Source organism: Hemicordylus capensis, chromosome 5 (assembly GCF_027244095.1).
Source record: "Hemicordylus capensis ecotype Gifberg chromosome 5, rHemCap1.1.pri, whole genome shotgun sequence".
NCBI lineage: Eukaryota > Metazoa > Chordata > Lepidosauria > Squamata > Cordylidae > Hemicordylus > Hemicordylus capensis.
The window spans coordinates 146,030,754-146,048,542 of NC_069661.1; the positions used below are offsets into that span (position 1 = coordinate 146,030,754).

A 17,789-nucleotide genomic window follows, 5' to 3' on the forward strand; every position below is an offset into this window, starting at 1 on the left:
TCCCCAGCTGACTATAAATGAGCTTAGAAGATGACTTAGTAGATGACTCCTTATGTGACTCTCCTGGCCAGAGTTACATAAAAAGAGCACCATAAGAAAAAGCTCTTCTTCTTGTGCAGGCCTGCTCAACTTTGCCCCCTCCCATAATCCCCAGCCACAGTGGCCGATAGTCAGAGATTATGGGAGTTGTAGGCCAACATCTGCAGGAGGGCCGAAGTTGAGCATCCCTGTTCTTATGGTTGATGACCAGTGTGTGCATTTTTCCTCCATCCACAGAAACCCAATTCACACAATTATTTCTGATTTTTAAAAAAGGAAGAGGAAAGATAGCATGACTTAGGGAACATACACCTATGGACCTTTGTGATGGACATCTGTCTTATACATTCTATTAAGTGTGTGGTGAAGGAGAAAGATGTGCATATGCTCCTCTGTCATGCACAGTGAATTGCTTCTGGCAATCCTAATCTCCTGCAAAGTAAGGCCATGGAGCAAGGTTACTGCTGAAATTCCTGTGCTGCTGACCTTGACTTGACTTATCTGAGTTAGCAAACAGAAAGATGATCATCACTAAAAATGAATTCCTTCCTTACCACTGGACCCAAGATGCCACCATCTTGAAATCAAGTCAAGTTTTTCTGTATTCCATGTGGTTCAAATAACGTGCATTCAGGTCCTTTCTCAGTGTGCACTTTTGGGGCAAATATGCTGTGATCTTTTGGTCTCCCCCAAACAAGAATAATGGTGGACTGCTTCCTAATCATCTGAGGTTGGGTGGACTAAGAGAATTCATGCCTAATTCTGTACAAAGAAAAACTGAAATCTAGAATCTCTATGCATAATTCAGATTAAGCAAACTTGTACATATATATATATATATATGTACAATACGGCACACAGTAATCTGTGCCTAATAGTTATAGTTTGAGGTTAGAAACTATGAAGGGTCCAAAAGTACTTCCTGGTCCTCTGTCACCCCAGCCGAGCTTCAGATTTTCTCCAGGAATTTACCACAGTTCCATATCTACATTTTCAGGCAAAAGAACAAGAATCCTGCTTTTAAAAGCTTAAATTAAATTAAATTAAATTAAATTAAATTAAATTAAATTAAATTAAAGTTGAGATTCTTAGGGCTTTATACAAAATGTATTTGTAATTGGACAAATACATATATTGTACGAAAATATACATGTCTTGTTCCAATTGTGAACATATGTGGGTTTACATTTACATTTTTCTTGGTAAAATACATAGGGCCTCTCCTTTCCCAATGGTCAATGTATCTAGGTGAGAAAAATGTTACTTCAAATGAACAGTTGTCATTCACTCCTGACCCAATATTTGTACTTTGTGTAAGGCACAAGAGGTCTAAAACAGAAACTCTGGTAGTGGGACCCAAATGCCTTCTGATTAGTGGCGGCACCAGAAAAAGAATGAGGTGGGACACAGAAGGGTCAACGTGTATTTATTGGTGGGTGAAATGTGTCCCATATATTAGATTTCTGAAATAGAAATGGGGGTGGGGTGGGGGTGGAGTGCAAGCCAAGCCAATTTGAGGAAGCCCCCCCCCCGAGCTGCCCTTGCGTAATGTTTTTTACCACTGTGGTAGGTTGCAAGATGAGGATGCAGCTGGACCTTTCTCTGCTGTATTGTAGCACCACCACTATAGATGGCCAGAAGGTGGTACTGCAGCTCCAGTCCCAGCTTTATCAGTTGACACAAGAGACTAATGGAGTCCACCTGATCTTATAAAGTAGCTGGCTCTTGTCCTGACTCTTTTTGTTAGATACTGACTGAGCTGCTGTTGTCCATCCCTGTTTAGTTGGTAGGCCATTTGTTTGTCTCCAAAACTCCAGCCCTAAGCTGTGTCCATGTTTTGTTTTGCTTTTTTAAGTGTCATAAAACGCATTCTTCCCGAGACTGCATTCTAAACTCAGTACTCAATTCCATGCTTTCTCTATACTTGTATTAAATAATGGATTATACAAAACATTGGCCATAGCCCACATTATTTACATAGATATTCCCAACATGTAGAAATGAGCCACAAAGTAATTACATGCCATTCTCTGAGAGTGAAGAGAAGAGAAAAGGTTGTAATATTCATGCTTTTACCAGACTAACTGGGATTTATGCATATCAGTCATCTCTTAAGTGATAGTGATTTCCTCTGCCATGCTAGGTTTAACCAAAATACCTGGAGAACAATGTTGGGGTGAATGGGAGAGTATTAATCACTTCAGTCCTATATATTTTTGTGAGCCCTAGCAGTTTATTTCCAGGGAGGAAAGGGCTGAAGGAGGTATTTAAACCGTGCAAAGACTGTCAAGGATTAATATGTTCTAATTTCCCCTGGAATTTGCAATTCTACTTTCTGAAGTGGTGTGCTTTGTTGCAGAAAGGAAACCCGCTGTTTAAAAGAGCTTAAATATATGCGCAATACAGCTGTTTTCCCACTAATCCGGTTATGTGCTTTGATAGCTGTAAGTGGTAGATGAGAGGGGCTGCAATTCAATCCCAGCATGTTATGATTTAGAGACTTGGTTTCTCATGTTGACAGAGAGAGTATAATTTGTTTATGATTGAGGCTAAATTGTGGTTTCCAGAGAAATACACTTCAATGTTGAGCCTAGACAGGGTAAAAGGAGAAATGTCCACACTTGTAGGAAACGGTCTCAAACTCATGGTCTGTTTAAGATGACTTAGACTTCATGAAATGTTTCTCCATGTTTACAATTTGGAACCAGAAATAAAATATTCAGAAAGTATATGAAAGTAAACTCTTGTGTGCTTTAGGGCAGGGATCCTCAGCGTTGGGCCCCCAGATGTTAGTGGACTTCAACTCCCATAATCCCAAGCCCCAGTGGCCTTCGGTTGGGGATTATGGGAGTTGAAGTCCAATAACATCTGGGGGCCCAACGTTGAGGATCCCTGCTTTAGGGACACTGAAAGTGCATTATTGTGAGTGGCTCCTGGTATTAAGTTCGATGCTGGAAAACAAATTGTGATCCATGATTATGTGCTGCTAGTGTACCTTTTGAAATGGGGCTTGTGTCGGGCAGAGGTAGAAGCTCTGGATGAAGAATCAGTTTGCACATCTCCCCCTGAAACATAGCTTCAGGCACGTGGAAACAAAGTAGAAGTGTTCATGCCTTCCCCCAACACAAAGTAATGCCCAAAGTTACTCTGAGCTGTGTCCATTTTTCTTTTTAACTTGGGCAAGAAGGCTGCATTAGGAGGGGGAAAGTTTGGGAAGTATAATTCCATGAAAACCAACCAACCAGAGTGCTTTGAGTTTTAGAGAGAGAGAGAGAGGTGTCAATTGTTACTAAATCTGTATGTACTAGTGGAGTGTATGTGATGTAGATTATGTGTGTGTCATATAGAACAGAGTAAGCTTTGGCCTTGAAAGCCCTAGATGATCTGAACTTAGGTTACCTTGAGGGCTGCCTGCTCCCATATTAACCTGCCCAAGGCTTTAGGTCAGCCACAGAGTTTCTGCTTTCTGGGCCCATCTTATCCTGGAATATACTCGAAGATCACTAGACAGAGGACTTTCTCGGTGGTTTTTTCAGTGTTGCTCCCCTGCATCTGGTTTTTAGAGGCATCTGTGCCTCTGAGATTGGAATTTAATCCATCAGACCCTCTACCCCATCCTCACAGAATTCTCTCACGTGGGGCAAGAGAGTGTGATTGAGATGCTCAATACCCCTCCTACAGCTCAGTGCCCAGGGCAACTCAGTAGAATACAGCTGGGAAGTAACCTCACAGCCTCAGAGCATGTGGACAGGGCAGTTCTTTCAGCCTTCTGATCCTCCAGCTGAAGGGCAGTTCTAGCTCCTGCCCTGATATTGGCATGAGTTAATATCCATTTCCCTCCCTTTCTAGCCAGTGGGAATGATGGAATATTGTGGGGTGGGGGTGGGGGATACCTGCTAGAAGAATGTTCCATCACTTTAAGTATTAGTTACAAGCCCTACAAATAGTTACTGCTGAATTTTAGAGAGTTCTGTAAGGGCAGGTTGTAGAATGTGAGTCCAGGTTTATGCAAGAAGTATTCTCCTTTTAGATAGTAGTAATGTGTACTATCCCTTAAAGGGGCAGTCTTCTAGCCCGGAGTCTGGCCCATACTCTTTTCTGTCTAACCCAACCTAGCCCATTGCTGGGACTGGTGTGCAGATATCAAGGAGTGCAACATTGTGGGAGGGCTGTTGGCTTCAGAGGGCGCCATTTCAAGGGCCTCAGACTCTTAAGGTGCTGTCTCAGGGTTCTTTCAGCCTCTGGCCCAGTGCTGGAGCCTGGAATGGGGTCTACTTCTGACCCCACCCACTCCGGGTCAGAGTCACTACTCAGGATTGGTCGTCATGACACAACTCTTCATTCCCGTGACACTGCCATTTCCCCCTCATGGAACAATCATGGAAGGCATATCTAACCAGTGAATGTTCACCTTGGTGTTGTTATCTAATCAAATATCTAAACTTGGCTTCATGCTCCATAATATTTGAATTGCAATTTATTTAATGGATTTATATTTGATATGTGATATTTATTATAATGCATGTAAAAATAAGCTCAACTGTGCAAAATGCTTTTAGTCTTATCTTGACATTGCCACATTTCAATAATTCAGAACCTCAATTCTACACATTCTTACTGCAAATAATAGGAATTATTCATTAGATGCAGTCTGCAGGTTTACAACCAACTTCTTTAACTTCTTCTGAAAGAGCTTTCTGGTGTGTTAAAACATGGCCCTCTAATTGGCAATATCAGTTTCTCTGAAGCATTTTGTTTTTAAATGAAGCAAGTTTTCTAGAATAGATTTCCATGCAAAGCTGTATTTGTGTGTTAAACATTTAATGTTTTTTCCCCAAAGCAAGAATGTAAGATTATTCACAGTAATAACACCACCTAGCTTTATTATAGTGCTTCACATACATTATCTCATTAATCCTTAAAGCACCACTGGAAGGTGAGTAGTAGTAGTCCAGTACTGTAGTTGAGGGAGCAAAGAAAGTGGTTTCATGAAGCCCCCTAGTACATTTATTGCAGAAGAAAGATTTCTCTGGAGACTTCCTGATTCATATTACAGTATATACGCTGTAATAGTTTTTATATCAGATCTAACAGTTAAATACATGTATTAAATAAATCTTAATTTAAATATAACATTTTATGTTTCTTTTATCAAAATGTAATACGTTAAATGTTATATTTATACCAAACATACAATAGAAACAATACTCATTCACACTCCATTAATTTAGAATGCCTTAAAACAGCATGTTGGAGTCTGAACTGAATTGACACAGTTCCCACTATTGTACTCTTAGGGTCCTCTGGAAAAATAAATTACAAGTGAATAGCTGCTTAAATGCATATTGGTGACTCCTCCAACTCGTCCTCCTGTTTCTCTTTTTTTCTTTGTTCTTTTTTGAAATATGTAATATTCTCGTTTAGCTACTTTCAAGAATTAACCTTAATATCCTATTACTGAACACACAGACATGCACACACAAAGGGCAACTGCAAAGCTGGATTTAGTAACAAGGAAAAGCCTCTTGGAATTAGATCTGTTTTGCTGCTGCTCATTTAATATGTATAGATACATCTGGGCCACCAAGCTGCTTTAGCCGTGGCAGCAGCAGCAAGACATCAGCAACCCTTGGTAGATTGAAAAATCAGCCACAGCAAAGTCTGATTAGGCTGGCAACAGGCTGGCTATATATTTTTTCTAAATTTCTGTATTCCCAGAATGATAGTTAGATGTAGCAATATGCTCTTTTTGAACTAATTTAAACAGATAGGATTTCCCTTTTTATCTGTGTTATATGCTGGAAGGCATTACAAATCTAAGTACAGTAAACCTTTTGCATTCAGTTGTTCAGGATATCTTACATCTCAGAGGGTTTCTGCACCACTGATGCGTTTAGAATGGCGTGCTCTGCCTGTTATACTGATGTTATATCAAAACCTGTGAAGTTCTTCCAGTACCATTACAAACAAATATGTCCCAATCAAAGCTCTGCTGATACTATGCCAGGACTGTAGACAGATACGAAAGCAAAAGGGAATGGGTACCAAACCACTCTAAAAGGGTGGTTGTTTGGGGGATGATTTTATTCATGTCTCATTTTATAGGTCTATTGAAGCCATGTTGGTACAATAGTTATCAATATGAAAAGTAGTAATTGCCTGAATGTGATAAAAAGAAGAAACTGACATACAAGCCCATGGACCGGGCTTGGTTCGATTCAGTCGTGAGCTGGACTGCCTCCAGTCTGGTTCGCCATCAAGCTGTCAAACCAGCCTGCTTCAAGGCAGACCAGTTTGGGATCAAATGGTTTATGCACACCCCTATTTTGTTAACCTTTATTGAGGTAAATTCTATTGATGGAAAAAGCATGCTATCTGTCTGGGTGCCAAGTCATTGCAAGGTAGCGCCAAAGCAAAGCAAGGATCCGGCAGGGGCATGCTGGCTGTGCAACTTTCACCAGTGGGCGGGCCTATCACAGGGCATGACAGAGCGAGTGGGGCAGGAAAGCCTGTATGAGAGTGTCACTGCCAAGTGACTGGGAGGGTTAGGGATGGAGCAGCCAGCAAAAGCAGCTCAAGATTGGGTTGGCTGGGAAGGCTCTTGCAAGACTGCCAGTAATGCACTGGGCTATTTAAACTGCACAGAGATGGTGCCAAGAAAGAAAAGATGGATGCAGCTGGAGCAACCATTTTGGTTCCTGGGGAGGTGTAGACCATACTGAGCTTGATGGAGCAATCATCTGACTTGATATAAGGCAGATTCCTGTTCTCTTATAAAGAGGTGGAGTGTCTGGTTTCTTAGTAGTGGACAAAATGCAGTCTATATGTGCTTAGATGTCCTGTTTGATCCTTGGCTCAAACTAAGCCACAAGTAAAAAAGTAACAAAACTTTTTCTAGAAACAGTTAAGAGCAGGAGTTGAAATAAACATTTTACATGACTGCCACCTAGTGGCTGAAGTTTGAAAAGCAGTGCTTGTTTGTGACTGATCTAATGGACTTGTAAAGTTGTATTACTAGATTTATTATGTTTTCCTGAGACCTAACTCTGTAGGATCACAGCATTAAGGCCTTTTCTGTTCCAGTTTGTATTGATATATGTGAATCAATTTTGCTCTACAGAAGGACATTTTGGATATCCATATGAGGATGGCGAAAATCAATTTCAGTGTCTCATTTGTATTTTGATAAATTCTTGCATTCAGAGACTAATGGTTGTGTCAAAATATCTGTTACCTCTTTGGATCCATCAGTATAAAAAGCGAATTTCAAACACCTGTTTCACTAAATGCATCATTTGTAAAAATAGGCAGTCTCTAGTCTGAGCGTGTTATGAATTTTGGCAGAACCCTATAGTTTTTTGAATGCATCTCTATAAGTATCAGTTACATAGAATTACCATGGTAGAACAATATGGTTTTGTGCATTATCGGCGCTTGTGGAAAAGTCTGTAAGAACAAGCTAGCTGATAGCAAGAAAGCGAGTTAAGGTATCTTTTGAAAATAAGTTTGAATAACCCAGTCGGTTCCAAAGAGTGCAGGAGATAGACAGCTGAAGGTGGATCACAGGATTTTGGGGTATGCTTGGACAAATCATAATCTCTGTGCTTAAGGTATATCATAGGTTTCCTGAGAAGTAGGAATGTGCAAAAAATGGTCCAATCTGAGCCGGTCCACTGTTGACTAGTGTAGTTAGAGCAGTTTGATCAAAAACTGGACTACCTTTTAGGAAGGGAACATAGGAACATAGGATGCTGCCATATATTGAATCAGACCATTGGTCTGTCTAGCCCATTATTGTCTTCACAGACTGGCAGTGGCATCTCCAAGGTTGCAGGCAGGAATCTCTCTCAGCCCTGTCTTGGAGAGGCCAGGGAGGGAACTTGAAACCTTCTGCTCTTCACAGAGTGGCTCCATCCTCTGAGGGGAATATCTTGCAGTGCTCACACTTCTAGTCTCCCATTCATATGCAACCAGGGTAGACCCTGCTTAGCTAAGGCGACAAGTCATGCTTGCTACCACAAGACCCTCTCTGGTCTGAGTTCAAACCGAACCAAGTTGAAGTGAACCAATTGGTGGTTCAAGGGCCAGTGAGGACAGGTGCGGCAACACTCCCCCCACATGGCGGCTCAGCCCGGCACTTACCTGGCCTCTGCGTGTGCAGAGTCCAGGTGGGTGCCAGAGCTGTATTGCCACCACACAAGCTACTGGAGGGAGCGCTGCCGCACTCAGAAGCTGTCTGGAGCAGTGGTACTGCCATTAAGGACCTACAATCAATCAATCAATCAATCTTTATTATGGTCAAAGACCAGCATAAAATTGCAAGTTTTAAAAAAGTGATACTAAGAGGGCTAATAAAAGGTACAAATTATAAGTTACATGTTAAAAATAAAGGTGATTGTAAGTACAAGGCAAAATATTGTGAATAGGCTGAAATTAAAAATAATTGCAATTTTAAAAGACACAAGCTAAAATAGATAAAAATTACATATATTAATACTAAAAAATCAAAACTTTCTTTAAAAAAAGAATACTGTATCTATTATAGAAAATGCACAGAGAAGATAGAATATAAAATGGTAAAATCCAGTTTAAAAATTAAAATGCAATAAAAAACAATTAAAGCAGTAAAAACTATGAGAGGAGACATGGGCAGGCCAACGTCATCAGGAGTCGGATGAAGGCTAAAAGGGCTCACAGCCTATCATCATCCGATGAATGCCAATCACAGCCGCACAGTATCTGGCACTATATGTGATGGAAGGCTTTGTGTCAGAGAGTTGCCAGAAGCTGTAGAATTGATTCGTACATCCCGGGAACTTGTTTAACCATCTGAGAATGAGAGAAGCATGAATGTCTCTATAAAATGAGCAGTATAGGAGGACATGCTCAGTAGTTTCAATTAGCCCTGAGCCGCAGGGGCATAGTCGCTCAGCAAATGGGATCCTTCTATACCAGCCCTCTAGCACTGCTGAAGGGAGATCATGGCAGCGAGCCAAGGTGAACGCCCTTCTGTGATTTGGGATCTCCAATTGGGTAAGATATGCTGCAGGAGAGGCAGTATATCTAAGTCCCTCACTGATGTAGAATATTGGGACACTACTGAGATCAGTTTGGCACTCAGTGTCCGTAATGTACTGCTTGATGGTTGCTTTTGCCTGATCATAGCCCATATTGAGCAGGGCCAGCGGGGAGAAGCCCAGGGTCGCTAAATTTGCCTTGATTGACTGAGCCCAACTAGATTGGTAGTTATCGTGAAGGGTTAGCAGGGGCAAGACCAAAGCATAGTCTGAGCCAGTAGCAAAGAGTGGCCATCCACACCCTAGCCTCAATCTTGATCTGGCCTGTCTCCAGACGTAGAGTGGCATTGGAGACACTTCTCAGTACATGGAGCGCTGCCCTCAGGAACTTAGATTGTACACGTTACCGAGTCACAACATTGGGGAAAGGACCCAATTGAGCGCCATAGTGGAATTGAGCTAATGACTTGGCTTTAAACAGTTCAAGAGCTGCAGATAGATAGTGGCCTCCTCTAATACGTGTGAACTGAAGGATGGACACGTGTTCTCCATGGGCTTTTCTAGAGCCTCCAGATTGAAAAACTACTTCCAGGTACTTGAAATGAGCCACTTGTTCGATCTTATGACCCTCAATCCTCCAGGAGTGTATCTTGGGTCTCCTAGCAAAAACCATGATTTTAGTTTCGTGATAATTAATTTCCAGGCAGTCTTCCTTGCAGTGCAACGTCAAGGCTCTCAGTGGACTTCTAAGGCCAGTGAGAGTTCTTGAGAGGATGGCTGCATCATCTGCATATAGTAGGATGGCAATATGTCTCCCCGCGAGCTTTGGAGGGTGGAAATCTGTGTTGCTAAGCTGGCCACCATTGAACTGATGTAGAAATTGAATAAGAGAGGGGCCAGATTGCATCCTTGTTTGACGCCCTTCTGTGTTATAACAGCACTGTGTTATAACAGGTGTATATAGCACTGTGTTATAACAGGTGACCAAGTGGGCTACATCTCACCTTTAGTGAAGTGTCTAGATGCAGGGTTTGAAGGAGAAATAGCATACGTCAATAGAAGAGGCCTCCAGCTTCTCCCATAATTTGACATGTAAGATGGAGTTGAATGCTGCCTTAAGATCAATGAAAGCAGCATATAGGGAGGTACCCTGGAGAGAGTATTTCCCGATGAGGTGCTATAGTACTAGGCACTGATCAATGGTGGTGCATCCCTCCTTAAAGCCTGCTTGTTCCTCAGCAAGGGGATTTTCATTCTCCAGCCAATCCCTAAATTTCCCATATAAGTGTCTTGTATAGAGTTTGCTAATAATATTGAGCAGACTGATAGATCTATAATTGGTGGGGTCATCTGTGGATTTCAGAAATAGACACCAGAGCCCATGCTGGAGTGTCCTCAGTGGCACTGGAGGAGCTTCTGCAGTCAGCGGTGGGGTCTTTATATAGGTCATAGAAATGTTTCTCCCAGGTCCCTGGGTGAATATGATAATCCAGCTGATTTGGTCCATAGCTGGGAGAATATTTTATAAGATGCCAAAACATGGCTGAATCTCTGGATCTGGTAGCCTGGATTAGTCCTATCCAGGCCTCTTTCATGGCCTCTACAGAACTTTGTACTGTTTTTTCTGCTGTAGAAGATTCTGTGCGGCCCACAGAAGGACCTACTAAATTAATTTTAAAGGTGCCTCTCACCGCTCCCCGGAGCCACTCTCACTGGTTGAGCTGGTTCAACCAAACCGGTTCACACACCCATGGTTTGGTCCAAATTCAATTCAAATTCAGACTGAACCGCCAAAATAATTCCGTACACACTCCTACCAAGAGGTTAAAATGAAACATATCCAGACATACCAGCTCTCCTTAGAGAAAGCATGGGATACAATGCAGTAAATACACCCTAAAACGTATCATTATATTTAGTTGTGTGTGGGTGCAGAATGTGGTGCTCCTTGCTTGCTTATGAAAACATGGCTAGTGGGATTACTTATTGCTCAGCTGAAGGTTCCTCATGTTTCATGAATCCCCCTGAACTGCCAAGCCACCAGACACACACCACAAGTCTCAGACCAAGGATCCTTTCAGAAACACCTTTCAGGATAACGATGTTAAAGAGACCATGTACAGTTGGTCTGTACAACCTGATTGTTGTAATACCGAAAGTGTCTGACTGTCCCTGTCAGACCACAAAAGTAAAGATTTTATACATGCACACAGGTAACAGAGCAACCAATAGAAATATGCCACCCAAGTAAGTATAAAACATGGTTGCCAAGTTAAAATTTGGGCCAGTTTAGATAATACCTTACTAGCCCATTTGATTAGAAAGGGAATGCATGGAGAGCATGCCCATTGAGACGTCTTCCATGGATGTCCCAGTGCCCTCACAGCACATTTCTTTATAGTGTAGGGGTGGGCTGTTCTTCCCAGTGACCACTTTCTGCAGCCATTGCATAGCCCACTCCATGGGAACATGTCAGGACATCCATGGAAGAAATCCTGATGGGCACGCACTTGGTATGGGCTGGTAAGGTATTGTATGTAGTCGGGTGATGTAACATGTGACAAGGTCCTATTCTTGAACAAAACAATGGAGAATTCAAGACATAGCCTGCTCCAAGTGCTTCTCTAAATGACTATGGCATAATGTCATATTGTCAGTGTGGTGTGGCTGCTGAATTATTTTAGTTGTGATATGATTACAACTGTACTAGAGGAAGGACTAGACAGTGTAGTTTTTATATATTGAAGTCCTTCTGTTAGCTCAGGTTTTTTTTAGCTTATTGCAGCTCAAGTTAATTAAATATAACCCTGAACTGTATTCCCTCCCTACAGCCACAACTGTCAGTAATTCACTGACCTTCAGAACCTTGGATCTATCAACTACATAACACGTCCGCTGGGGGTGATGTTAACCTGATTGTTTTAGCTATCAGAAAACTAGTCTCGTTATTCGTTACATTCCCAAGGAATGTCAATCAACTTATTCCTGACCACCAGATCATGCACGAATTTAATTCAGTGCTACATCGGGCTGCTTGTTCTGAAGGGAGGATTGATATCGTAAATCATGATGCATTTGTTAATACTTTTGCAAAGTGTATATAACTGAAGGCGAAACAATGCATGATACAACAGAACTGAGATTGGCTGTCCCAGTTAAAAGCAGTAAGTGAGTCTCAATTTGTATCAAGTCCATGGCACTGGGGGTGAGTTAATTGTTTTCTAGGCACATCATCCCTGATTTAAATCAACTAAATCAACCCTCTGAAGCTAATTGCTGATCCGAGGGGATGATTTCATTCAGGGAAAGGACATGAGGGGAATGATTAAGCTCCATCTTCCCCAGTTCAGCCCTGATCCCCTGGCTTCCCCCACTCGCCTTCCCCCAGCTTTTCTTAACCAAAGAAAAAGATGGGATAGCTGGTCACAGGGATTTGCATTTCCTCCGTAGTTTTAGCCTCAACACTTGAATTCATGTAGCAGATACAGATCAGGGCACAACCATCTGACTGTGTCTTAGCCCAGTGGGTCTTTTTCTGTCTCTCTTGAACAGCAGCCCATTCCCCCATGCTACACACAAACCGTTTTTGAAGCTGAGGGACATTTCAGGAGTAGCTTGCAGCATAGCACATGGGTCAGTTGTTCAAAGAAATGTCGTCTAAAATTTCAGCGAACTAGCAAATAGCACATGATCTTGAGCAGATCTTTAGGTCCAGCTAGCATACACTTGAGTCACTTATTTGGTTGATATTGTTTCCCTGAGCATTCAAGGTCTCTTCTATATTATCCTGGAAGCTTTTATCTGGTAATGCATTACTAAGTGCCTTTTGGGTTGTTGTTTTTACCTCCTCCCATTTCTCCAGTTCAATGACAACGCACAAAACGTCAGTTGCTTCAATCATCTTGTACAAGCAAACGTAAGAAACAAGAAGAAGCTGAAAGAAGCTGTCTATAAAATCAATGCAAAAGGAATCACTGATTACAAAAAAGGCTTTAGTTATGCCTTTGAACAGCTGCTAAACGTAAGTATTAGGAAGTTGCACTTTCTAAGTTCATCTGGTGGTTCTATGGCGAAGCAGTCTTTTTGGCGGGTAGATGGTCACACTTTGGATACGTTTGGAAGAAAAAGTAGCTCCAGAATGTGCATTAACAACAAGATAAAGATTAATGGTGGCTTCCACATGTACATTTACGACTTCAGCAAAGCAACCTTGCCTTTTCAATTCCCTCTGATTCCAAATTGTTTTAAATAGTTCTAAATGTCTTGTAATAAACATAAGTGCGCAGCACTGTAGTTGGCAGATATTTTAGTCATCCTTATGTGGTGTTAAGAGTTATTTCTTCACATCTAAGAAAATTGCTTTCTAAATATACTGTCAAGCAGAAATAGGTATTTGTAATAAAGCAATTTAAATGGATTGGTGAGTTTAAAAGGGATAAGGTTGCTTGTGAGTCATACTGCTGCCCACTGTTCCTCCCCATATTGACAAAAAGCTCATTTGGAATAATAATCTTTTGCTGTGGCAGTTCAGTTTAATTTTAGTACTGATTGTGGGAGGAGGAAGCTGCCTCCAAGTCACCTTTAGACCTGTTGTGATTTTAAATAAGAAAATCCGGCTGTGTCTTGGATTTTCTTCCTGTTCTCATCTCTTAAAGTGCCACACTCCACCAGAGTGTGAGGCTAATGGTGCTGGTGTTCAGAACAGCTAAGAAATTGAGCCTGCAAGGGTTAAATGTATGTTCTGCACAAGGATTGCCAGGTCTCAGATCTTACCTTGAAGTTGCAGGGTTTTAGTCTCCATCCCACATTCTTGAAGCGGGGGGGGGGGGGGTGAGGGGTCAGAAAGGGGCATGCCTTTCTTTACTTGCCTTGAGAGATTTTGCTGTGTGCTCCACCCCCTCATGTCCATCAAGCTTTACCTCAGAGGCATTAGACATAACCAGGCTTTCCCCCTGACCTGACATCCTCTGCTCAATTACCTGATCTGTTAAGCCCCACCCTTTAGCTCTCATATTCTATCCCCTGATCTCAGGGTCCAGTGCCAAATCTCAGAAGATCTGACAGTTGGCTGTTCCTGGCTGTCTTCCTCAAGTTTGTGTAGATGTGTGAAGGACAAAAGTCATAAGAACAGTATCAGATCCCTCCAACATCTTGTTTCCCACAGTGGCCCACCAGATGCCTCTGAGAAGCCCACAGGCAAGAGGAGAGGGCATGTCCTTTCTCCTGCTGTTGCTCCCCTGCAACTGGTATTGAGAGACATCTTGCTCCTGAGGCTAGGAATGTGCACTGAACCAGGTGGGGGGGTTGTTGGGGGGGGTGCTGCTTTAAGATCAGGGGAGAGTGCACTTACCCCTCCATCCACTCTTCCCCACCAGTGCTCCTTTTTTCTAAAGTCCATCAGGGTGGCAGCGTACCTCCCTGCCGCCCCTGTCTACCTGCTAACTTGGCAAAGAGGCACACTGTAGTAGTGTGAGTAACCAAGCATATATTTGTATGTATAAAATGCAACATCTCCATGTTAAAAAGTACCTGGGTAGAAGTTATTCAGAAAAGCAGGACTATCTTAGACACTACGCAGGCTTACCGTGGTTATCATAGAATATAAGTCTGAAATGCAGAAAGGGGGTTAAATAACATCACTTTTATCAAAATGAGTACATACATATATGATGTATTCCCATATATGATATATTCCCCATTGGGTTAATATGTGCTATTTTTTGTATTATCACTACTACCACCACCACTACTGATGATGATGATGATGATGATAAGTAATGCATATTATTTTATTTTTATTAATGTGTTGTGGTTATTAAAATGTGTTTATCACCTAGCTTTTTATATAGCATTACTTTATTCCTATGTTAATTGAAGCTGTAAAGTGCTTTATTTAACCACAGTTCAGTAGAGTATAAACTTTGCTGTTGCTGTGTGTATAACTCCAAGGCTAAAGACATAAGCAGTGCCCGTTCTTTACAGTATGCATTTTTTATTTCTGAATCTGCTGGTATTAATATAATAGTTAAAACTTCCCTTATTCACTTTCACTTGATAAAGTAATACTTGGGTAATCTTAAATAATATTGATTTACTTTTGGCAGTAGAAGCTGATATCTTGACATTATTATTATTATTATTATTATTATTATTATTATTATTATTAACATTTGTATACCACCCAAACCTTCTTCTCTGGGTGGTTAACAATAGTATAAAACAAGTTAAAATATATACAAAAACTTAAAACGATTTAACAATTTAAAAATCACCACAAACTAAACCTTAAAATTTTGAAGAACAGAAAAAGCTTGGGTGAAGAGGTGGGTTTAAGCATTAAGCATTAGTTCAATAATCGCACCAGTGAATTGACCCTTTAATTTAAAAAATATTGTTAGCAGAATTCAGATATGTGGTAGACCTGTGTAGGATAAAAGTTGCTTCAGATTCAGTTACTCAATACGTAGGTAATTAACATTTTTATTTATTTTATTTTATTTATTTTTTATTTACTAGTAAGTGAGGCCCATCATTGATTGGGCAAAGTCATTTTGCATAGATTACACTGCTAGGAAGGTTCAAGAAGGTTCAGGAAATAAAATCCAGGAGCCCCTTTATATCACAGAGGAAACTGCAAAACTGGAGTGCTTTACCTAACCCAGAATATGGAGTTAGGATCCTTAGCTGAACAATCCACTCTCGTGGCAAGAATGGATGGAGCAGGCGGCCTGGACAGAGTGGCTTATTTACACTTTCAATATTCCTGCACATCATCTGAGAAGCAGGGAGAGTGGCTATTTAAACTTTAAACCTCACCATGCATCAGCTGAGAGGCTTGGGGAAATGCAGAGTTTAAATAACCACTCCCCTCACTTCTCACCTAAGGCACAGGGAGGTTTAAGGAAGCAGTGTAAGAGGCAAGAGTGGATGGAGCAGTCTGCACTTCTCACGCTGCTTCTTTAAATCTCACTCTATGCCAGCTTAGAAGTGGGGAGAGTGGCTTTTTAAAAATAATGTGCTAGCAAAAGGCACATAAAATATCAATTTTGAAATTTATAGGATTTCAACTTCAAACATTATTCATGTTATTGACTGTTTTAATTATTTATTTTTTATTTATTGTTAAAGAATTTATATCACTTTTCATTAAAATAATCTCAAGGTGGTTTACGAAACATTTAAGACAATATAAAGCCATAAAAACTACACAATAAGAATTAAAATGGAATCTAAAAATACAAATCTAATTAAAAGTTAAAAAACATGTACAATATAACCACAAGATACAAAGCAGCAGCAAACAAAACACTCATTTAAAAGCCTGGGTAAAAAGCAAGATTTTATTTTATTGCTTTCTAAAAACTGTGATGGAAACTGGGAGCTGAGGCCCACCGGGAGAGCATTCCAAAGTCTGGGGGCAATGACTGAGAAGGCCTTGTCCCACGTACATGGCAGGCTAGCCTTCCTCATTGTCAGCATATGGAGCAGGGCCCCCTCTGATGATCAAGTGGGCAGAAACCCTTGAGAGCAAACAGTCCTTCAGGTATCCAGGGCCCAAACCATTTGGGATTTTAAAGGTCAAAACCAACACCTTGAATTGGATCCGGAAATTGATTGGCAGCCAATGTAGGTCTTTCAAAATGGGGGGTAATATGGTCCCAGTAGGCAGCTCTGGATAACATCCTAGCTGCCTCATTTTGCACTAGCTGCAGTTTCTGAATATTCTTTGAGGGCAACCCCACATAGAGCGTGTAACAGTATTCCAGCCGTGATGTGACTAAGGCATGGGTAACAGTGGCCAGATCTGCCTTCTCGAGAAAGGGAGGTAGCTGGTGCACTAGCCGAAGCTGTGCAAAGGCATCCCTGGCCACTGCCTCCACCTGAGCTTCCAAAAGCAGAGCCGGCTCTAGCAGTACCCCCAAGCTGCACACTTGCTCTCCCAAGGGGAGTGCAACTCCACCCAAAACTGGTAGAATCTCCTTATCCCAATTGGCTCTCCTACTGATCAACAGTACTTCCGTCGTGCTTGGATTTAATATCAGTTTATTAGCTCACATCCAACCCATCACTGCTTCCAGCCCCTGATTCAGGACTTCCACTGTCTCCCTAGAATGAGGTCACAAGGAGAGAGAGAGCTGAGTGTGACCTGCATATTGCTGACAACCCAGTCCAAATCCCTGGATGACCTCTCCCAGTGGTTTCATGTAGATGTTAAACAGCATGAGGGACAAAAACCAAACCCTGTGGGACCCCACAGGCCAAAAGCTTCTGCTTTTCTTGGGCATTATGTTGTTTTGGAATTATTGATCTGATTGTTGAATGTTAAAAATCTGTTGAGAACAATAACAGTTAAAAATGAGTATAGTCAGAATTTCATCTAAAAAAAAAATTTAACCTATTTCCCAATCATATTCCAGTGTAAAACATATTACATTCGGCTAATTTGAGTGGCAGGATTGTTCATGCAAAATTTGATATTTGTAGGTCATCCGAAAGTATGTTTTTATTTCGCACCAACTAACCAATTCTTCCAAATATATAATATATAGTAAATCTCTTACTATTATATATAAATCTACCCTTCTATTATTTATAAGCCTACCCTTTTTCTAAGGAGTTAGGGTGGCATGCAGGGTTCCCCCACACTTTATCCTCAAAGCTACCTGTGTGAAAGACTAAGTTGGGAGCGGGTGATAGGTGCAGAGTTATGTTATGAAGCTAATTAGCTTCATA

The 17,789-nt window shown here is 41.3% G+C and overlaps 1 protein-coding gene across 8 annotated transcripts in view; it reads left to right on the plus strand.

Moving 5' to 3' along the window:
- Positions 1-17,789, plus strand: part of CACNA2D1 (calcium voltage-gated channel auxiliary subunit alpha2delta 1) — a 642,096-nt gene that overhangs the window by 493,463 nt on the left and 130,844 nt on the right. For all 8 annotated transcript variants that reach the window (XM_053252730.1, XM_053252724.1, XM_053252726.1 and 5 more), the window contains one exon: positions 12,919-13,077. In XM_053252730.1, the coding sequence (XP_053108705.1) occupies positions 12,919-13,077 (159 nt within the window). The remainder of the gene's footprint in view (positions 1-12,918; positions 13,078-17,789) is intronic.